The following is a 22614-nucleotide window of genomic DNA, read 5'->3' on the forward strand; positions in this document are numbered from 1 at the left end:
TGGATGATCCTTTTATTGTCTGAAAACCATCTGTTGATGATGTACACGTCATAGAATGACCTGGGTTGGACAGGAGCTTAAAGATCACCTCATTCCAACCCTCCTGTCATGGGCAGGGACAGCTTCCATGATACAGGTTGCTCAGAGCCCCACCCATTGAACACTTGAAGGGACAGGCAAGTACTGCCCTTCTGGGCAACCCATTCCAATATTTCACCACTCTCATAATAAGTCTTCTCCCTATCTAGTCTGAATCTACTCTTTTTTGGTTAAAATCGTTACCCCTTGTCCTAGTGCAGCAGGCCCTGCTAAAAAGTCTGTCCCAGTTTATTGATACACAACACATCAGGCATGTTGCAGCTGCTCTAACAGATTTCCTTCTCTATCACAGGTTAATACATGAATATGGATGCCCAGTCTCAGGTCCTCATTTTTGCAGATCTAAGTTAAATATTAAGTAACAGTTAAAATTTTGAATTTTTAAGGTCCCCTCGAACTCAAACCTTTCCATGATTCTGCTGTTTTAGTACTTGTGTGATTTACTGTAGAGTGTGATATTAAGGGCTCCTGTACTTTGAAACAAAAAGGAGAATGAGATGGAAAGAACCTGTTTTTTATGTATTAAAAAACCCTCTAGGCCTATAAATGAGTGCCTGTACGTCTGTGCTTGAATAATTGGGACATTAATATGCTGAATGAAGGGGGTAAAGTTGTCAAATGTACACTAGTAGCTGTAGCATGTGATTACCCTGTGCATTTGAAACTCACTTTTGCAGCACTCTAACCTACATTGTACCTCCACTGCTCCCTTCTACCATAAAGTAACATGTAACTGACAATCCTTTGCTTAAAAGAGCAGGAACGACTTGCATTTTAGCATGGTGCTACTGGCCTATAATCTTTCAGTAGTAATTGTTATTGCTGTCATTAGTACTAATGTGAATTGCTACAATGGAAGGCAAGTCGCTGGATGGTGGCAGGGCTGTTGAGTAAGAGCAAATGTTATTTCCCATTGTTTGTAAACTGTTACTTTAATTAACTGTCAGAGAATACACCTGCAAGTGCAGTAACAAGAAGTGGGGACTAAGGACCTTGAACGCAATTAATTTGCACCTTGTACAAAATCACTTGGGTTTAATTTTTAAATATTTAAAACTGGAGATGGCTTCTTATTAGCAAGGTAGCAACTGCAGTGGAATTCCTAATTTCTCTTGCAATGTCAGTTAGCATTTCCTTCATCCCATCAGTTTCCTCCCACCTGAACCAGCTCCAGCAGCGCAGGAGCAGGGATAGTGCTTTGCCACAGAAGGGAATGCTGCAGTAAGGAATGCTTTACCTGAGGGGCAGGACACAACTGGAGAAATGGAGAAGGGCAGAACCATCACCTGGAGCAGGGACGTGGGCAGCGGCCTGGCCCCGCCGTGCTACCCTGGAGCCCCCGCAGCTCCTCAGCCCCGCTCCCCGCCCCGGGCCCGCCGTGCGCAGCCAGCAGCGGGAAGCAGCGCGTTCCTTAGAAAACCTTTACTGACCGAGGGGACACCGCCACCAAGTACAAAAAGACCCACAGACACACAGACAAGCCCGGTCCCGGGCGCACAGGGCCGCCCCAGCCGCAGCCCCCGTGCCCGGCTCAGGGCGCCAGGCGATCCAGGCCCTCCTCCCGCCGGTTGCCCAGGTGCTGCTCGATGATTTCGGCAAAGAGGTTCCTCTTCAGCAGCGTGTAAGCCAGGGGCAGCAGCTGGCCCACTGTCTTGTGGAAGTACTGCAGGAGAGAAGCGAAAACAAGATCCACTCTCGGCCCCAGCGGCTTTGTTAATTCCGGGAGCAGCCCCACCTCCTGGCCCTGCCCCATTCACACTGCGCCCTTCAAGCCCTCCCAAAATGCCTGAACACATCCCCATCCTGCACCGGTGACAGCCACAGCAAGGGCAGGCAGGGTGCCCGAGCTGCCGCAGGGAGAGAAATGAGTGTTGGCAGTGCAAGAGATGATGATCCTGCTCGCTACAGCATCCCAAGCTGGAGCCTGCAGGTGAAGTCCCCTGTCCTGTCACAGTCCCATGTCTTGTCCCACCCCACAGTTTGAGCGGATTACAGTGGTACTTACAGTAACCATTTAAGAACTTCAAATGTATAAACATCAGAGCATATTTAGCATTTACAATCATTATTGTACATGTAAGTCCATTGTATCTCTCAAACAAAGGGGATGATTCAAGTTCTTCTCTGTGTCTTGGGCTACAGATAAAGTGTCAGTGTTTCTCTGGCTCTGTAAGCAAAGGGACAGGAAGGCTCCAGTCAGAACTGGAAAACAGCTCCAAGCAGGAGCTCCAAGACAGGCGGGGACCTAACTGAGCAAAATATGTGTGCAGCCACTGTTTCTTCCGTTTACTAAACTAGAAGATGAAGGTTTCTAATTCTAGAAAACGGCCACAAAGTTACAGGTGTTACAAGCTGCAGTGTAAAACAGACATGACACATGACAGTACTGTAAACACAGTTTTTCACTGCAGGACTTTGTCAGTGGTTAGTCTCATGTGCTGAGAAGCACAAAGCTTGGAAGATGAGTATTTGCTTCCACCTACTCAGAAAAACAGGAGTAACCGTTTCCTTCACTGCCCTTCCAGTTGTAGAAAGGATTTAAGCAGCTGAAGCAGCCTAATCTCTAAAAGGTTTCTAAATGAGCACATTTTCAGATACTCATGGAACTTAAAGAGAGCAGGGCATGAAATCTAAGAAACACATTACTAATTTAACAGCGTATGGCAAGAGCAGTCAGTTTTCATACATTTCAATGGCTAAGTGTCTTAACCAGTAATCAGCACAGCTCTTTTGGGCCTACATTTCATATCAAAAAACTTATCTTTCCCATGATACTCTGGAGCACCACTTAGCCAATACTAGTTTTACTAGAAGCAGCTGTTTTCTGGTGTGTTTCTATGATGACCCATTCATATTAGATTGATGTTGAAACTTCATGTGTTATTTTCTAGCCATTGACTAACTGCAGCCATGACCCTTTTCATCAGCAGGCCAGTAGCAAATACAGAACAAAAAGGATTAAGTATGATTTTGATGTGCAGTAAGTGCTATTAATTCAATCCCCTTACTGACGATGGTCACTGTTAGCAGAAAACTAGGGAGGAGACTCCAGGTGGGAGGTGCCCTAGGCAGTGCAGCCAGGCAGCTCACCTGGGTTCTCATTCTTCCAGCTGGGGTTACTACAAGCACCAGGCTGTTTCTTGGTCTGGTTGAATATGGGTGCCTATACAAGTAGCTGGGGACAGGGGACTCCAGCTATTCAGTGTATTTGAATCAGGTACTTCACACTCTGCTTCTGGATTGCAGGATTGGGCCTTCATACACACAATCTTAAATTCAATATGGAATGATGTTGTGTGACTTTTGAACAGTCTTCATGAATTAAGAATACTTTCGTAGACCTCTACGATTCCTAGGGATAATTAATCTGCAGCAGAACAACTTCTAGCCCATGTATGAAATAATGCATGATTTCATGAAGTTTGATTGTTGTAGTACTCACATGTGATCCATAGCAAAACAGGTCCATGCCCAGCTCGTACCCCATTCCATAATCACATTCATCATTAGCAAACTGAACAAAGGTCAGCATTTCTTGAATGGGTGCAAAGGCCTTCACTCTCTCCTCATCAGTCGGTGCATCAACAATGGCCTTGCAAATTTTTTTAAGATTAGCTGCAAAAAAACCAAAAGCAGACATTTAGATGCTTAAATAAAGAAATTTAATATTGCACAGAAGTATTCTGTGGCAAAACTATACCCATGTGCCACACTTACACATAATGCAAGTGGGCACACCCTGAACTGCTGGTGAAGCTTCCCCCTTTCCTTGGAAGCTCATTCTTGCCCCATGCCCATCCCTCTCAGTTCCTCACAAAGGGAGGCAAGCACTTGTGTGCTGCAGTTTCATCAAGAAACTGATTCTGGTTAAAATGACACTGGAAGAAGAGGGTGGATAACAAATAAACCTACACATCCCTGAATGTAGATCAGCTTTTTGCTCTACTTCCTGCATGGCTTTGACAATACAAAAGAAAAGATCATCTAAACTACTTCTTCAGGCATTCTCTCTTCTCAGATTTAGCATGTTTCATTGAGTCTCATCTGGTTCCTTTAATGACAATATTTTGAGGTCAAGAGTGATGGTGAGGACTTCTACATTTTACTCCCATCAGTCAAATTTTTAAAGTAGAAAACATTAATGCAGTTTGTTTTTTACTGAGGGGTGTTTTCTTCAAAAAAGCAGAGAGATATAGTAAACAGGATGTTTACCATTTGTTTCAGGAAGTTCTCTGTATCCAACATCATTTTTGTCTACAGGAACAACTAGGCCTGCTCCATGAAATGCTTTGGTCACCACCTGAATAAAGAGACAGAAAATGGAACATAGCACCCTAAGGCAGTACTATGACCTAAAAAAAATCTCATCTCATTAAACACTAACACCTGACTGCTGGTGGTCAAACCTAACATGGTGTCCTGCCTCCAGGACATCAACTTAAATTTCAAATTATACTGCAATTAATTTCAAGTACTGTAAGTTTGAAATAACTGGAAATGCCATTTCAGTGAAATTCTGAATTCTAGGAACCCTTGCAGTCACTTGTGTTGCATTGTACCCCTTTCGTTTAGTCCCCTCCTACCATAATTATTTTTAATAGGTATGCAAAAAATCTCTGTTATTATCATCCATATCATCCTTCATGGTCCTGTTTCTAACAGATCCAACCCCACTATTTAGAACAATCTTCCATTTAAAGTTTTTTCCATGGCCTCTATTTGTTCCAGTTTTTAGATTACTGGGCTTACTGAGGTTTTTCTTGGTGGTGATTTGTTCTTGTATCGTTTTTAATTGAATGCAAAGCTATTATTTACAAGAGTAAGGTGTTTTTATTACATCCTATTATTTGGAACACACCTGTAGTAATCTTCCCTCTTTTGAAGTTTTATAGAGAGCTGATTACCTTTGGAAATTCCTAATGTAGCATCCTTACTGACTAAAAGGATGGAAAAACACAAACAGGAAGTAAATGAAAAAAAATTTAACAGAACTTAGTTCTCTCCAGTAGATGAGGAAAGCCATACTTTCTTATCTCTCTGTTTCATCTTCAGGGTTTTTTGTTCCAGAGAATAACCCAGTTCTTTTGCTGTTCTTGTTAGCTTTTCATCTATGTCTTTCAAAACAGCATTTTTCTTTTTATCAGCCACTTCCTTAAGTTTTTTTGACAAAAATAATCTGCAAACAGATGAAGCATGTCAAGAAAACAACAAAAAAATTAATAGCCTTTTTAAATGTTAAACCTCTAGATCTTAACAACAAAGATTAGCAGTCCTGTGTTTCTTTATATAGAGACTTGAAAATGCAAGCTTCTTAAGAGGAGGCAAGAAAATAGTTTGGCACATCTAGTACTTGGGCTTTTCTTATCTCTACCTGCATTACAATCTAGCTTATGCAATCTGCAGGTGCTGAAAGTTCTCCCAGCCTCAGTAACTGTTCATCTTTCTATCTTAAGAATTCAGTTTGCTGTTCCCGTGCCATATACACCATTTGTCATCCAAGTCATGCACACAAATACATATTTATGAGCTTCCCCATGGTACTTTCAAAACAAATGTCCTTGTTTAACCCTGCAGTGCACAAGGGCTCTTTTGCAGAAGCCATTCTTCAGTCTGCTTTCACTGACTGACACGTGTCTGTCCTTAGAGAGCTTTCCATTTTTAACTGGCAGGGATGAGGTCAGTTGTTTACATTCCTGATGCAGGAACATGTAAAGTTCCATGAATCAGACTGAACTACATATCCACATCAGTGTTATCCTGCCACAGGGCAGAAATAGTACTTCTTGTAGATATTAATTCTATACAAAAATAATGTATCTTTATGTAGTCAAGAACAAGAGCCAGATGCTATTAATTTACTATGATACTCAGATTTCCTTCACCACTGTTTGAGATGACCTTTCTCTACTTACAAAATTATTTTAACGTATCCAGTGGGTATTTTTTCCAATTTAGAGCCTGTCACTGCCAATATATTTAAGGAAGAATGTAATGAACACTCATTTATTTTAGTTCTGAAAGGAAAACACTGTTAAAAAGCCTACAACGTCTTCTGAGAGAATCTTAAAACTTGCCAACAGGGACAGAAAGTAAGTGAGGGTTTCTTAAGAAATATATGTAATGTTAGCCTCATTATTCCACATTCCACCTCCCAATTAACAATTTCTCTCTATTCTGTTCTTTGTAAATAAAAGTAAATATAAACCTTACTTGACTGCAGCAAAGACATTATCACCAACTTGTGAAATCACACAACCCTTCTTCGCTTCATTTGCACCAACCCACACTGGGAGCTCATCTGGCACATCCCTATTGATGAAAAAGTACACACAAAATAGTCATGCTGTGTCCTATTTGAAAGTAGAACTAAATTTGCCTCCTCCTGCAAATGCTGCCGTCTCCTTCAGAACTCCACCAAGAAATGCCCTTAGATCTAAAGCTCTAAAATCTTACAGCAAGCTTTGAAAAGAGCTTGCATCCATACATGCAGAGAGAATACACATTTCCTTTTGGTAAGTTGATTTCCTTCTCAGTATCATGGCAAAAGTTAAAGATTAGTGAGTGAAGGTGCTCTGGATGGCTGGAGGAGTAAGTATTTAATAATAAGTATTTAAATCTAGTCTTCAACTCCTGCTCCTGCAAACTTTTTAAATAAAAAGATAAAGCCATGTGTTAATGTCCTACTATAAAAAAGAAAGATTCTTGCTTGGTGACAGCACACAAGTTATGTTTAGTGGAAAAAGAGGACAAAAGCTATGCATAGTTGTAGTGGAGCAAGAGCACACAGGAAATAAAGTACCTGAAATATCCCATGTGATACTGTGTTCTGCTATCCCCAACAAGTATAGTCTGAAATTCTGGAGGATCATAGAAGAATCTCCAATGAAGATTGAAGTTCACATCTGTTGCTTTTGCTTTTTTGTGTTTTCCAGCAAGAATATCATATGGTCCAACCAGCTTAAGTCCAACACTTGACACAAGTGCATCTGAAAAGCAAACCACGAATCATGTGCACGTCCAGACCAGGAAGTTCCCGGTGTTGCTCAGGTATCAAGTTTCCATAAATTCAGTCACACACTATTTACTAAACAAGGAAAGCTAAGAATTGTTTTATCCAGATAGTTTTCCTTGAAGAGCTATTACTACATTTTAATGAAAAGTAGCCATCCAGCCACAGTCCAATGTCAGGATGGAGATCAGTGATGACGGTGTCCCTCAGGGCTCTGTACTGGGACCAGTATTGTTCAATATTCATCTTTATCAAGTACATAAGACTGGATCAGCAAACCTCAGCAAATTTGCAGATGACACCAAGCTGAGGGGTGCAGATGATGCTTCTGAAGGATGGGATGCCATCCCAAAGGACCTGGACAAGCTCAAGTACTGGGCCCATAGGAATCTCTTCCAGTTTAACAAGACCTGGTCTTGGAAAGCTCTGCACCTGGGTCAGGGCAGCCCCTGGTATCAGCACAGGCTGGGGATGAACACATGGAGGGCAGCCCTGCCAGAAGGACTTGGGGGTGTTGGTGGGTGAGAGGCTGGACATGACCTGGCCATGAGCACTCCCAGCCCAGAAAGCCAAACATGTCCTGGGCTGCATCCAGAGTAGTGCAGCCAGATTCTCCCCTCTGCTCAGACCCCACCTGCAGTGCTGCATCCAGCTCCAGGGCTGTCAGCACAGCAAAGTCATGCGTCTGCTGGAATGGGTCCAGAACAGGGTCATGAAGATGATCAGAGGCCAAGAGCACTCTCCTATAAAGATGGGTTGAGAGGGCTGTTCAGTCTGGAGAACAAAAGGCTCCAGGGACTTGACTGCAGCCTTTCAGTACTTTAGGTATTGAAGGTAAAGACAAACATTTTAGCAGGGCCTGTAGCAAGAGGACAAGGGATAATTAATGATGCTTAACTAAAACAGGGTAGATTCAGACTAAATACAAGGAAAAAAAAAGCATGATGATGCAGGTGGTAAAACACTGGGTGGTGCCCAGAGACACAGTGGATGACCTAGAAACATTTAAGGCTGGGCCCATCTCTGAGCAACCTGGCTCTGTTGAAGATGTCCCTGCTCAGTGTAGGGGGTTTGACTAGATCACCTTGAAAGGTCCCTTCCAACCCAAACCATTCTGACTCTGAAAGACACAGTCATTTCTAGAGCACACAGGGATGCCACATTCTGTTACATAATTAACTTGAAGAGGTTGAAACACAGATTTATTAGTGCTTACACTAAGTTAAAGTCTTCAATTTCTCATCCCACCAGCGAGGGGGCTGTGGGTGCACAAGAAGCTGAGAGGGGATGCAGCTGGGACAGCTGATCCCAAATAACCAAAGGGATATGCCACAGCATATGGCATCATGCTCAGCATGACAAAGACCTGCTTTCTTGGAGATGGCTGAACACCTGCTTGCACATGGGAGGTGGTGAATTAATTCCTTGTTTTGCGTTGCTTGTGCCTTTTGCATTCCCTATTAAACTGTCTTCAGCTCAACCCACATGTTTTCTCACTTTTGCCCTTTCAATTCTCTCTCACCAAGGGGGAGTGAGCAAGTGCTTCTATGGTGCTTAGTTGTTGACTGGGATTAAACCATGATACATGAGGAAACTTGGGTTCCATACTAAACATTTTAAATGCACCTGTGAGAAAGGCAGATTTAGACCACATTTAGTCCCTTTACATTTCACAACTTCAGTACATTTTAGAAAGCCTGAAGTGTACATCTTGGTGATTATAGCCAATGTTTTAGTTTACACTCATGGAAATATCCCTCATCTCAAGTGAAAAGCTGAAGCTTCATTAAAATGCATCTGACCAACTCCAGTTTGCCTGCTTTGAGGCTGCTTTTGGGAGTGAAAGTTAGAAGACGCAAAATTTAAAATCTCACCACTTGGTTTCTCAGGATCTAGTTCCTCACAAAACTTCCAAAACTGGTAGAAGTCCTCAGGCAGTCTAAGCCGATAGCATGTTTCTGCTTCTTGGCAAAGACTATCAGGAACATCTGCCTGGTTTGATCTTCTCTTCTTGACAGCTCCATTTTTTTCACTCTGTAGATTAAAAAAAACCCCAAAAATCAAAAATCCAACCCAAAACAGAGTTAATTGCTTTCTCTCAGCTCCACCAAAGGAGTCTACAAAGCTTTTATACTAATGGAGGAACAAGAATTAGATCCATTAGGACATGTTTGTTAGTTAAAGCAGTGTATGTACAGCCTAGAACATCCGTTTTGGACAGAACCCATTAAAAGTGCAGTCTGACAAATGTACTAAACATGTCTGCAGTAGCAAACTGCTACTTTGATATTAATGGGCCAATATAATCAACAGAAGAACTTCTGTTAGTTAATTAAGCAAAGCAGCAAGCAATCCTAAAGTTTAATCTAATTCTACATTGTTCTAAAATGACTATTTCCAAGCACACTGCAGACAGCATGCAATATGTTCTTGTGTTTTACAAACAGCTCAAAGTAGGACTATTTTGTCAAATTAAATTATACAGCAAAAATCCCCTGGTCTCTACTATTTTAACTACCGTGCTATTCAACATCACAACTACTACAGTTTTCAGTGCAGCATTTTAGAAGCAGCTTAGAAGTGAAGCTGCTTTTAAAAATTATGTTATGTGAGGTGACGCAGCTAGGAAATGATCCACACAGGCACACTCTACTGGGGCAGCAGCCTCAACCACCCCATTCCCACATCAGTCTCCATGAATTCGTAGGAATCGCTATTCCCTCATCTGAAAGAACATAAAAAATAAAATAAATAAAGAAGCAACAAGGTTTTTTTCCTATTCTTAAGAGAGCATCCCTGAAGCAGGGCCGCTGCCAGGAAAGCCGGGTTGTGTGCCCGTTCCCAGCGCGGTCCCGCCGGGATGATGCGGCGGCCGGTGGGCCCAGCGCACCCCGAGCGCGGGGCCCCGAGACTGCCCCCAGAGCCACCGAGCGAACCAGAACGAGGGGCAAGGACACAGAGGGCCGGCACACAGCACCGGGACCCGCGCCGGCCCTCGGAGGCGGGTGCCCGCCGCCCGGGCCGCGTCCCCGTCCCCGCCGCCCCACCTGCTCTCCGGCCGCTCCCGCCGCGCCGCGCGGCCGCCGCTTCCCGCCACCTGCCATGCGCTCCCGCCGCCCGCATCCCGCGCGCCCGCCGCGACACTGCGCGCGCCGCGCCTGCGCAGCCCCGCGCCAGCGCCGGGGCCGGCCCCGCGCGGCGGCCGCGAGAGGCCGTGAGGGGCCGGGAGCGTGAGGGGCGCGGGGCGGCACCCCGGCTGTGGCAGCCCCGGCTGTGGCAGCCCCGGCTGTGGCAGCCCCGCACAGCGGCCACAGGGCCAGGGAGCAGCGACGGGGGAACGACAAGGAGCGCCGCTCACCCCCATGGCGAATGCGGCTGGTGCTGGAGACAAGTCGGGAACTCACCGCCATGTTCCCTCAGCGGTAGATACACCGCATAGATCCGCTTTCTAGGCTAGTTTTTTTAAAAAAATCCTGTTTACATATACGTGCAAATTCCTATGAGTTAGGGTGGTGTATTGGATCACACAGAGGAAGAGATGTACTGAAATGTTATTATCTCCTATAGAGATAAAGGCATAGGAGAGGAAGCATTACAGGTTTTCAGTACAAATGGAAAAAAAAAAAAAAAAGGCCCAATCCCCTAATCTTCTGCTTTAGCAATTGCCAGCTGCCAGGAATATAAAAGCAGCATCACAGCTTCTGTTCAGTGAAAGAGCCGAGGCAGCCGTGTGGGACCGCCACGCGCGGGAGCGCTCCTCAGTTTGGAGCAGCCCATGATCCCGTTATGCAACATCCGCTTGCGCTGCTCCAGTGCTTTGCATAGGAGAGGGCCTGCGGAACCAGCGGCTCCGGAGGCGGCAGGGGAAGCTGGTTATTTATAAACCTTCACTTTTTTTGTTTCAGTGAGTGAGATCGCAGTGGGTTTATTTAAAGAAATTGTATGTAGTTAAGCTACAGGAGTTGGTGAACTCACAGCGCCTGCCAGAACGAAAGATGCGCGTACGGCATAGATAAATACCACGAGATCTTTTCATCCTGCAGTCTGTTAAGGCTGTAAATACTTGCTGTGGTATAGATTGTTAGCTTAGGTCTAGGAATACGCTGCAGTGCGTTTCAGCCACCTGACAGCTGTACGACTCACACAAAAGCTCGATGTTAAGTCAGATTGCAGCATTCACTTTTAAGAGTTACACACAAGTCACAGGAAACTTGAGCCTGACTGATGGTACTGTCTGTACATCAACCAGCAAGGTTTGGCATGATGTAGATGCAGAACAAAGTCTGCATCAAAGTCTCCTTTCTCAAATGGAAAAATTGTTTAAATCAGCATACCTGTTTGCTTACCAAAATCCTGCATACACAAGGAAGGAATATTAAATTTCACATCCAAACCTTGTTTAACAATTTACATTTCATTGCCTGAGGTTAAGCAGAAACGAGGCACAAAAGCTTACTAAGAAACCACAAACCTAATTTTCTTTCTGAAAAGTGTCAAGAGCACTAGCCTGAGGTTTCTTTGGGAAATGCTTTCTAAAATTGAATTATGAGTCTCACTCACAATTTCTACTATACAAAACCTTGGAGGCTAGAGGAAATGTCACCCAAAGGAAAAACAAGTAAATAAGGTCAGCATGAAAGCATCTACCTTTACTTTGAGTCAAGAAGAAAGCAGCAGCTTTTCAAAGTTTTCCACTTTTAAAGAGCTTGACTTTTGCCTCCTACAATATTTTGCATTACAGCATTGAAACAGAAGTAAGCATCAAATAAATTGTAGTGACCCCCATTTTAGATATGCCAATACCTCACAAGACATTTATCCTGGAAAGAATGCAAACTGACTAGAAAAATACTCCTATACTGACTTAATGCTAGTGCTAGGTGTCTAAAGCCTAACTCGGAGTGTTTTTACCACTGAAGATACAGCTCATGAGCTTTATTGATCAATCAATTTTTTTTATTCTTTTCTCCACACGAGCTATTAAAGATTCCAAGAGCACCTCTCTTCTAGAACAGCCCACAGTTTGGAAATCACCCATGAAAGAAAAAAAATGCATAATCCAGGGAGGAAGATGCAAAATGTTCTCCATCTGAGAATCCTGGTCTCTTACACTTTCCAGGCAGGTACTCCAGCCACTAGATTATAGGTTAAGAGTACCAGTGTTTGGCCATACTTAAGATAAAATGTGATTTTTAAAATACTTTTATGTGTGTATGTATATCGTGCAACTCAGTCTTTTTATAAGTACCTTCCAAACCATTTTGGAATGAGTACCTCAAAAGAAATAGGTAATGAAATGCTCAGTTACCTCATCCTGTCTTTTCAGCCTTAAAATATGAGGCAGGTAGCTCAGTTCCACTAAGATTGTGATCGTGGTGATGTTCAGAAAAGTAACTTTGCATGGCTGAATAGATAAAAAGAATATTTTTTTAGTTTAGATGTATCTAGTCCCAGGTGGCAGCTGATGAGGTCTTTTCCAAACAGCAGTTTGGAACCAAAGAACACACTTTAGATTCAATAAACCCTTTCAGTTTCTCTTCAGTTAAGTCTACCCTCAGCAGTTCTTCTCTGAAACGTGGAAATAGATTGTGGGATGCCACTGTAGAGGCCCTCAAACAAGAAATGCCAAGATACTGAATGATCATTCTGTCCACCATAGTAGTTTTTTCTTCTCTGTGAACAAGTGGTAACTCCTTCTGTATGAGAAGTAAGAAAAAATTACTTGGAGGAGGATTTGAAGTCTTAGATTTGAAAAGAATATATAATTTGATATTGGTGGTCATGTTTCCATTCATTCTGGTAACAACCTGTAAGGCTATAACAGGGAAGACTTTTTACAAAGGATAAATGGCTGCAGCAGTATTTCAAAGCCTCCCTTTCAAGCCAGAAAGCATAGCCTCCTATGCATGTACCTCCAGACTTCTGAATCAGGATAAACTGAGATTATCTCAAGATAATTATCGGCACAGCAGCTTTATCAAACTCTCCAGTCATCAGTATGATTAGTCCCACTCTGAAGTGGGCCTAGTTTCTTTTTGTTTAGATTGTTTTTGTTTTGTTAAATTATAACTACAGGAAAAGATTTTGTGAGAAACTACAGAAGTGAAGCATGTTTCCTTGAAACAAAGCTTTTCGGACCTGCCTTCTCAAAAGCTATTGTAGATACTTCCTGTGTATACACACACATATTTCCTGATACATTTTATTTGCCTCTTGAGGTTAGCAAGACTTCAGTGTCCTATAAGTATTTTTCCTCCTCCATGTTAATTTCCAATATTATTGCTTAATATCCAAAGTTGCCAAAGTATGCTCCATGCTATGCAAAAAAAAAAAAAAAAAAAACAACCAAAAAAAACCCCACCAAAAATCAACCCTCTCAGTTTTCAATTTCAGAGTTTTATAGGTATTAATTATTGTGGAAAAAGCTTTCATGATTCAAAAGCCAGAACAATAAACTTTATCAGCTAGCAGGTACTAGAAAGAAGGAAAGGAGACTTGCAGGATTGTTGAAATAAGTTTTTTCCTTCCTCACTGCCATTCACTGACTCTTTTGTGCTCAGAACTTTCTGTCAGAGTTCATTGCTTTCCTCCCACCCTTTACAAGGGAAGATTTGCTCACCTGTGAAAGACACCACAAGTAAACTAAGCTACACTGATCCAGATATTCTGTGCTGAGCTGTTAAAGATCTTTAAGGACAGGGATCTCCAAGACAAGATCTCTATCTAGTCTAGACTGCATTAGCAAATAAGATGGCATGCAATACATATGTTTCACAAGCTATTTTTCCCTACCCTTCATCATGTGCAGCTGAAAGATCATGGTACTTATTTTAGGTAGTTTCAAAGAGTACCTGAGCAGCAAGGGATACATGTGTTCAGTTCTCCTCAGTCACCACAACACACTGATAAACTAGACTATGCAGTATAAATATAGATAAAATCTAATTTCTGCTCAAGGACTAGATTTTTGCCAAAATGGTACTGCATTTCTCTTGACACAAGAGGGAGCCATTTAAATTCTTTTTATTAAAAAAGCGGTATAAAGAATGGAGACCAAAATACCTTAATATACAAGTGGCCACATTGATGTCCTTTCAATGAGGACATCTTATTTCTGAATCCTAGATAATTTTGTCTTATTCTAGGTAATCACAGTTTATGTAGTAGCTGCTGGATTTTTCTGTGTACAGCTATCACTTTGGGGATGCAGTGAATGCAGTGTGGCACAAATGCAGTGAAATTATTCTATTTTAAAATAGTTTTAACACTGCAGTTTATGTGATAGTTCTTACTGAATTGTTTTACAAAACTGCCAGCCTTGTTCTCAGGTTAAGCCTCGCATAATCCTCAGATCACATAGAGCCTCTTGTTCCTTGGGTTATTAGCTTCTGTAGGGCAGCTGCACATTTTCAGGTTCACTGAAGGACACATCCTCCTTTTCATCAAAATAAGGATGAGCAGGAGCTGTGGACACTTTTCAAGGTCAAAGCCAAGGCTTGTCTCCGGGAGGGTTGGGAGCGAGCGGTGCTGCAGCAGAGCGCAAAGACACACAGTGCCTCTGCTGACTCATCACCTCACTGCTGCTTGTGCTGACAGGTTGTCCTGGATCCCTGCCAGCTCCCCTTGCAGTTCTGCAAGGAAGGCTACATACACCAGGATAAATGAAAGAATACAGTGCAGAGGGGAAGTCATAACTGGGAGAAAATTGATCATGATACTGCAGGACATGTATTTCCTGAGACAGCCTAGAGGCTTCAGGACACTTTGTGTTGTGAATGTTTAAAAAAGAATATGGGTGAAGAAAACAGTAGTCCTTCTGTGAAGGACTGGAAGTAAGACAGATATTTCAGAATATAAATTAATATTATTTAGACATCAATTCGGTGAGCCTTGCAATAACTGCTTTTGACAAGAGTGTAAACTGACAGCTTGATACTGCTGTAATCCAGCATTTGAACCACTATTATTTAGATCTGGCAGCTACCAGTAGACTATGATTTTATGGTGGCAGTGGTATTTTACTGCAAGCCAAACCCTTTCTTTCTGCTCTAATTTGAATACAGGGAAACCATTCTGATCACATAAATTATGAGTGCTTGGAACACAGAACAGATTCTGCATTGAAATTACTTGTTAGTTCTGTGGTTGTATGGAACTGCAATTTATATAGGACCATTTGCCATAAGCACCAGTTAAATTTTACAGATGGTCATAGATGTACTAAATTGCCTGGTTTACTTGGAAGTACAGCCATGTATGTTTGAAACACAGTGAGGCACAGTTCATCTGAATGCATTATTCCAGGAAGTTAGGAGAAGTAAGAATGAATCTACTCCTATAAAAAGGTTGCTAATGTTAATTCCTATTGAAAAAAAAAGTTTTCCCTTGTGAAAGTAAACCACAGAGCTAGTAAGTCTAATCCAGTTTTATTTCTGGTCAGCTATTGGGGCCAGGATAGATTGAACCAGGCAATCTAGATACTAGATTTTTTAGGGGTTATGGTTTTTTTGTCATATATAGGTATTCTGGTTCTCTTAATCCATAATTGTCACTTTAAACTCTTGCCTGCATATGTACAAAATACTGCATACAGGTAAGGAGGAAAAAAGTATCAAGTCAAGTTGGTGCCACTGGAGGTAATAAATAAAAGAAAAATTTTTGTCTGATTCATAAAAATGAAAGTAACCTAATAGCAAGTAATTTACAACCAATGTCTACTTTGTAGATACCCTTGGTGAGGTTTAATATTTCAGATATGCAAGAAGAAACACTTGATAAACATGTTTACCAGCGAGACAAACCCTTCATACATTGTTTTACCATTAGTAACTCAGAAGACTGGCATGTCTTTCATATTCTGTTAGTACACACCACCTCCCAGTCTTCAGAAGCTCAGGACCCTGTTTTCATAGGACAGTTTCCTCATATTGAGAGCAAGTCTCACATTCTGATGTAACTGGATATTCACATTGACTGTCACCCTAATAATGAAATAATATGCATCCCCTACATTCTGGCTGATGGTATTAACATTTTATCTAGTATGCTTTGGCTTCCTCCCCTGACAAATAATGTCGTGAGGAGGTAGAAAACTGTGGCTCTGAGTCACTTCAGCTTAGGATAGAGTGAGTCAGGAACTCAGCAGCTCAGTTGGGAGAATTGATCATATTCCTATTGTCTAAGACACAGAATTGCTGGCTATAACTGACAGGCAAAATTCTTCAGGGGCAGGGTAAATCCAGTTTGTGTTTTAACATCCTGAGGGGTGGTAGTCTAGATTTTCCAATAAACCATTTGCAAACCATAACTTTTGTAGCTATTATTGCTGCGAGAGTCCCTAAACTTGAGGATTGAGTATATGGTTTAGGGTGAACAATCCAATTATATTTAGCAACTTCTGTAAGAAACCTTTCTGCTTGTATTTTTCTGGGCACCCTGGCAACCAGAAAACATTAAAAGCAACAAAAACTGGATTTAATGCAAGTCTTAAAGGCAGTACTAAGTATAACATCAACTTTAGACTTGTGTTCATATTTAAAATTCTTCCCTCAGACCCGATCAGATGTTTCCACTCCATATGGCTTCTAGTGTAGCAATACAGTAAACTTCTGCTAGCTAGTAACACAAAACACCGCATATTCTCACCGTGCCATTCCCAGCTAACAGCTTCAGTGCCTAGGGCTGTGTAGCATTAGCACAGTCTGTTCCCAAATAAGTTACCCTTTCTGTCTATGAGCATGACTAATTAACTCAGGTGCAGCACTAAAGCTGCCACAGCTCTATTCTTTCCAGTCTGGAACCAGTCAGCTGTGACGCTCACCTGGAATTGCTGTGCCATGGCATTGCCCAACACAGGGAGCACTGAGAAAACATCCTACTCTTTTCTGTGATCCCATTCATCTTTCATCTGCCTTGTTACTCTAAGCTACCATAAACGAGCGCCACAGCAGGAAAATCTGTCTAAAGCCCTCACCCATGGTTACAGCATATGCAAAGACAATGACTCTGGCTAAGGCAGGCTTATGCCCAGTGTTGGGAAACAACCCTTCTCTCACTGGGATGGGGCTGGGAGACAGCAGGGCCTGCCATTTCCCCTTGATGCTGTAGTCTTGGGCTTTCTGCTCCATTCACAGGGGGCTGAATCTGCTCTTAGTGCAGTAACCCAGCTAGGATAGATTCCACTGGGAAGCTGCAAATACTGTATGCCCAAAAGACATTTCACACACAGGATGGTCCTGACATGCTTCCTCAACTTCAAGGAGCCTACTTAATAGCCCCAGAAGGTAATGAGTACTTCTTTCACAGTAGGATATTGTCTTTAGCATCATCACTGTTTCTTGTTGAGATTTTGTAAGTTTAAACTTTGTCTCTGTTGAAATATGCCAAAAATGCCCACAGCTCTTAGGGATATTCTTGAATATAATGAAACTGCATTTGATCACCCACTTATAGTAGTCTGACAGCTTTGTATACCACTAACTTAGTTACCAGCACAAGCCAAGCTTTAAGCACTCTTTTTTTTCCATAGTTTACTGACAAAAGTACACAGACATTGCCTCTGTCTTGTGAGCTCATACAGAATCCCTCCTAGGAACTCCTCAGGTAACATTCAGTAGTAGTGGCTAGCTAAGATGGCTTTAAAAAAATACCACATACCTCCCTCAAAGAAAAATCCTTAACACCCCAAAACAAGAAAAACCCTTAAAAAACAGCCTCAGCTAAGAGCAAGGAAAAAAAACCCCAAAAAAACCCACAAACAGCCCCCAAAAGTAACACAAACAAAACCCCCAAAACACCAAAAAACCACAAACCAAACCCCAAACTGTACCACGCAAAAAGCCAAAGTTATCAAGAGTCTCATGCAGGATTACATAGATTAAAATCTCCACATCCAAAGAGATCAGTTTCCCAGTTTAGAGACTAGCAACTCTCTTAAGTTTATTAATGTCACCTTTTTCAACAAACAGGAGAAGAATATTCACATTGCATTGGTGGAAAATCATAGGACAGTCTGTCTCTTCATCCCATTTGCATGTTATTATGTATTTAAACAAGAAAACAGTTTAATAATTCCCTGTTCTGTTTAAAAATATGTTTTAAGCTTAGGAACACCACATACAAGATGCCTCAGGGCACAAACAATTTTGTCTTTTGTTTAGAGCTAAATTGTTTTGGTTCTACTAAGTAACCCAGATCTTGCCAGTCAGCTCCCTTATATTTGACTTTCTTTTAATATACCTTGTAGTACTTGATCACAAGACAACTTAACTAGTACCTCTGCTAATCAACAGTTGTTGCTTTCTCAGCAAAAAGATAAATACACCAGCTATTGTAAGACAAGCTCCTTATTCTCAAAGCAAAAGGGAATAAAACCCTCTTATTAAATTACATGTGCCAGAAGATTAAGAAAACAAACAACTCCCAATGAAAATTCTTACCATTGCAGGTCACAAAAACAAAGCAAACAAAGCCAAAGTAGGTCAGAAAGCTGTCACTCTATGAAAAAAAACTGTATGCTTTCTTACTAGGAGCCTTGTTCTCTTTTATAGTGTGCTCATTCCAAGGTATCAGCACTGGCTGTTGGGTTGCAGGGTCTCAGCTGTACCTGCTTCCTGGCCATTTAACCCTTGTCTTTCTGGTCTGAGTTTTCAACAGATCTAAATGCAAAAAAATTGGATTGTTCAGTAGGACAATTTTTCAGTAGCTTAAAGCATTTGTAGTACCTCACAAAACACAACATAACATAACTGCTTTTCTTATGCATAATTTCTTTTTTTTTTCTTAATTATTCAGTTTTCTTTTTTTACTTATCTGCTTTCTCATTTGTTGCCTATCAGAAGAGATAAGAGGTGTAAAAGTTCATATGAAAAAGAAAAGGAGGAAGCTAGGCAGGGACCTCATCACAGAAAATGCATTCATTTATATGGGAATTACAACTCTGGTTTTGTTTTGTTACAGTGACAAGGCTGGCTTAAGAGAATAGCAAAACTTCTTACATTGATTCTATCAGTCAAATAATTCTGTGTAACTAGAGGGAGCTAGTTAAGGAAAAGGGGGAAAAAATGAAAACCAGCAAATGGGATAGATGTTACAAGAAGGATTTGTGAAAACTTGTTGAATTACTGCTAATTGTGCTTTCACTATAATTGGAGCATAATGCATTAATTGTAAAGAAAAAAAATCTTGAATGTTACTAAAATGTTCTAAATCCCACTCCTTTTTAATGCTAACATTTTAAAGTCTCAGTGTCTTCAGAGTGCCACCTACCCACTTAAACACCTAAATATCCCACTTAAGCACTACTGATTTTTTTCAAATTGGTATCTATTAGGTACTCAGTTTCTGTTGTCAGTCATGTATTGTCAAGTTTACAAAATATCGTAAGACTCCTCAGAAAAATGCATTGAGTTAAACTAGTTAATTCTAACCTATTTTAAGACATTGTATTATATACATTACTGTATGTGAACATTGTGATCAGTAATTATTTTAATTGTCTAAGAAAGAATGTAGGCACCTGTACTTCTAGAAGGTTCGAGCAAGACCCTTTGTTCAGTTGTGCTAAGTGCTATGGCTTTCAGCTGACCGCCTGGCATTAAGCCATTGAATAAAATAGGGTACAATTTTTGTCAAACACCTTGGTTATATATAATTGCATAATAACATCTCAGAAACCCTGTAGAAAAGCATTTGCTGTTTAAGTGTTCTTAAAGAAAAGGTCAACAGTATTTTTTTCATATAATCACAGAATGGTTTGCATTGGAAGGACCTTCAAGATCACCTAGTTCCAGTTCCCCTGCCATGGGCAGGGACGCCTTCCACAAGGCCAGGGGACTCAAAACCCATCCAACCTGCCCTTGAACATTTCCAGGCATGGGGCATCCACAGCATTTCTAGGCAGCCTGTGCCAGTGATCATCACCCTCACAGTTAACAATTTCTTCCTAATACCAAATGTAAACCTACTTTCTGTCTACTTGAAGCCATTCCCCCTTGTCCTATCACAACATGCCTGTGTAAAAGGTCCCTCTCTGTCTCTCTTGTAGGCCCCTTTTAGGTACTTGGAGGCTGTTCTAAGGCCTCCCTGGAGCCTTCTGTTTTCTAACCTGAACAACTCCAACTCTCTCAGCCTGTCTTCATTGGAAGGGTGCTCCACCCCTCTTGTCATCTTCATGGTCTTCCTCTGGACTTGCTCCAACACGTTTAAGTCCTTCTTATGCTGAGGAACCCCAGGCTGGATGCAGCACTCCAGATGGTATTTCAGAAGAACAAAATGGGTGGAATCAACTCCCTTGACCTGCAGGCCACCCTGCTTTTGATGAAGCCCACTATGTGATTGGCTTTCTGGGCTGCTAGCACATGTTACAAGGTCATGTCATCCTCCTCATTCACAAACGCTCCCAAGTCCTTTTCCTCAGGGCTGCTCTCAGTCTGTTCTTGCCCAGCCTGTACTTGTGCTTTGAATTGCCCCAACCCAGGTGCAGGACCTTGCAGTTGGTCCTGCTGGACTTTGTGGGGCTCTCCCAGGCCCACCTTTCAAGCCTGTTCAAGGTCCCTCTGGAAAGCATCCCTTCCCTCCAGCCTGTTAACTGCAGCACACAGCTTGGTGTCGCAAGCGCATTTGCTGAGGGTGCGCTCAACAGAGCATCCCATAGGGCAGGCAGAGAATCCAGTGGAAAGCAGGCTCCATGCTCAGTCAGTTATGTGAAAGGTGACCATTTGCTGGAGTCATAAGAAAATAATATAAAATTTGATCTGTACTTTTAACAAGCTATCATTTAATTTTGCCATTGTCTTCTCTCATATTCACACCATTAACATCTTAGCTTTGCTTTGTGATATGACTGATATGTTTTTCCTTCCTTTCAACTTCCCCCTGAAAGTATATCTTTGCAACACTTAACATTCTATGTAAAATAGTTTTTGATTTTGCTTCATTTTTGGGGGAAAATATTTAAAAATCCAGAATAAATCAAATGAATCAGCATAAAAATAATTTGAAGAAGGCAATTAATATAGTGTGTACATACACCTGGAAACAGATACAAAGCACAAAGGACCTTTGTCATCATCCTACAGCTGATGGCACTCATTATAACCTGATATTGGTAACCAAGTGTTTTTTGTAGTTTGAGACAAAACCCAAGATGTCAAGATGTCAACAAAATGGAGAGTTTTGTCATGAGAGATATTAAGAATTGAAATAATTTTTAAAAACCTCTATTTTTGTTTCTTTAAAATATGGAAAGATGATTTAGCCACATGGCTGCTAACAGTAACAGGAGGCAAGCAGTTAAATTTCCATAAATCAGAAAAATCATTAACCTCTTACAGTTTCATAATTTCATTTTTTCTAATGCAAATTAAATACTGTATGATATAGCTGCATTGCTGACTAAAAATAATACTTATCAGCAGTGCTTAAATCAGTCTATAATCACAAGATTTGTTAATGTAATAATTTGGTTCTTTATTAATTAAGCAATTTGTAGCTAGTTGCTAACTCCTTGCATTTCTCAGAAATCCTTTTCCAGGATGGTATTGCCTCAAGAGGGATGCAGCACAGCTGGTGAATGAGTCAGTGTGCTTTTTCAAAAAAAGATGTGTTTGGGTTTTTTTTTTTACCTGGTATCTGGCACTACTTATATTATATACATGTAGTTGGTGCATGTGATCTTATTTCCTCACAATTAATTTATTTCCTCTCTCCCATTCAGTCCTGACAATATCTTTGGACTTTACTGAACTGTTCCACAAGTGAAAACTGGATTTCACTTTGTAGAAGCCTTAATCCAGTGGAGAATACAACATGTGGCTAAAGAAGTTGGGAATCCCTTGTGAGTATCCTCCAGAATAGACAGAATAAGATGGAAAATGAAAGTTCATTGCATCTCGCTTTGAACCAAAATGTGTTCATTTAAATGAATGGCTTTACTTGGTGGCCACTGTGACCAAAAAAAGTTGTCATGGAAACCTTGATAGGATAATAACTACATGTTATTTTCAGGTAGTTATTAGGTCTATAAGGCTGTAGAGACTGTGTAATCAGGTGGCCATTTATTCTGGAAGATGTGGGTTTCTCTCCAGTAGAGGAGACTAGAATAGGTTGATTAAAATGAATCTGCTGTAGTAGGATCCAGTAATGAGATACAGACTTTTTTTTTCTTGTCTATCAAAGACAATTACTGGATGGCACTCTGATTTATCCGCTGGTAAAAATATTCTAAGGCTGTTTAGAGGAGCCCAAGTGTGGATGCTAAAGAAGCTTTTGTTTCAGAAGTTAATTTTGCTCAAAGTTCTCCTCCCTTCCACATTGTTGCACTCTTGTTGTAATTACCATGATTGTGTTCTTTCCTGTGAGGCTGGATGAGATCTGTATTGCACTGCATTACACAGTGTACACATAACCAAAGTGCCAATTACACCACTTGAGATAAGTGCCATCCTGTACAAAAAGAATGTGCTTAATTGGTCTTGTTTAATTTGAGCATTTCACAGTGCAAGTGC

The 22614-nt window shown here is 41.3% G+C and overlaps 2 protein-coding genes across 3 annotated transcripts in view; one reads left to right on the forward strand and one right to left on the reverse strand.

Annotated features, from left to right (window-relative positions):
* Positions 1 to 1012: 1012 nt before the first annotated feature.
* LOC135299147 (histone PARylation factor 1) lies at positions 1013 to 18699 on the reverse strand. Of its 2 annotated transcripts, none has more exons than XM_064417694.1 (8): positions 18547 to 18699; positions 8983 to 9142; positions 6899 to 7085; positions 6310 to 6408; positions 5125 to 5275; positions 4312 to 4399; positions 3542 to 3714; positions 1013 to 1762 (listed from the first exon to the last, which is right to left on the reverse strand). In XM_064417694.1, exons 1-8 carry the CDS (start codon positions 18547 to 18549, stop codon positions 1631 to 1633), a joined length of 993 nt encoding a protein of 330 aa, XP_064273764.1. In that variant the 5' UTR covers positions 18550 to 18699; the 3' UTR covers positions 1013 to 1630. The 2 variants fall into 2 exon arrangements, with proteins under 2 accessions (XP_064273764.1, XP_064273763.1); XM_064417693.1 differs by lacking the exon at positions 18547 to 18699 and adding an exon at positions 10156 to 10298.
* The window catches only part of LOC135299148 (uncharacterized), a 475254-nt gene continuing 463049 nt past the window's right edge, over positions 10410 to 22614 (forward strand). Inside the window, exons 1-2 of the mRNA XM_064417695.1 lie at positions 10410 to 12231; positions 21825 to 21944. Of these exons, the coding sequence (XP_064273765.1) occupies positions 21917 to 21944 (28 nt within the window). The 5' untranslated portion in view covers positions 10410 to 12231; positions 21825 to 21916. The remainder of the gene's footprint in view (positions 12232 to 21824; positions 21945 to 22614) is intronic.

This window comes from Passer domesticus, chromosome 4 (assembly GCF_036417665.1).
Source record: "Passer domesticus isolate bPasDom1 chromosome 4, bPasDom1.hap1, whole genome shotgun sequence".
Taxonomy (NCBI): domain Eukaryota; kingdom Metazoa; phylum Chordata; class Aves; order Passeriformes; family Passeridae; genus Passer; species Passer domesticus.

Coding starts and splice junctions, on each gene's coding strand:
- LOC135299147 (XM_064417693.1), bottom strand. CDS start 10,212: ATGGCAGGTGGCGGGAAGCGGCGGCCGCGCGGCGCGGCGGGAGCGGCC. Junction 9,143..10,155: donor CGGGAGCGGCCGGAGAGCAG/GTGGGGCGGCGG, acceptor TTTAATCTACAG/AGTGAAAAAAATGGAGCTGT. Junction 3,715..4,311: donor AGAACTTCCTGAAACAAATG/GTAAACATCCTG, acceptor GTTTTTTTGCAG/CTAATCTTAAAAAAATTTGC.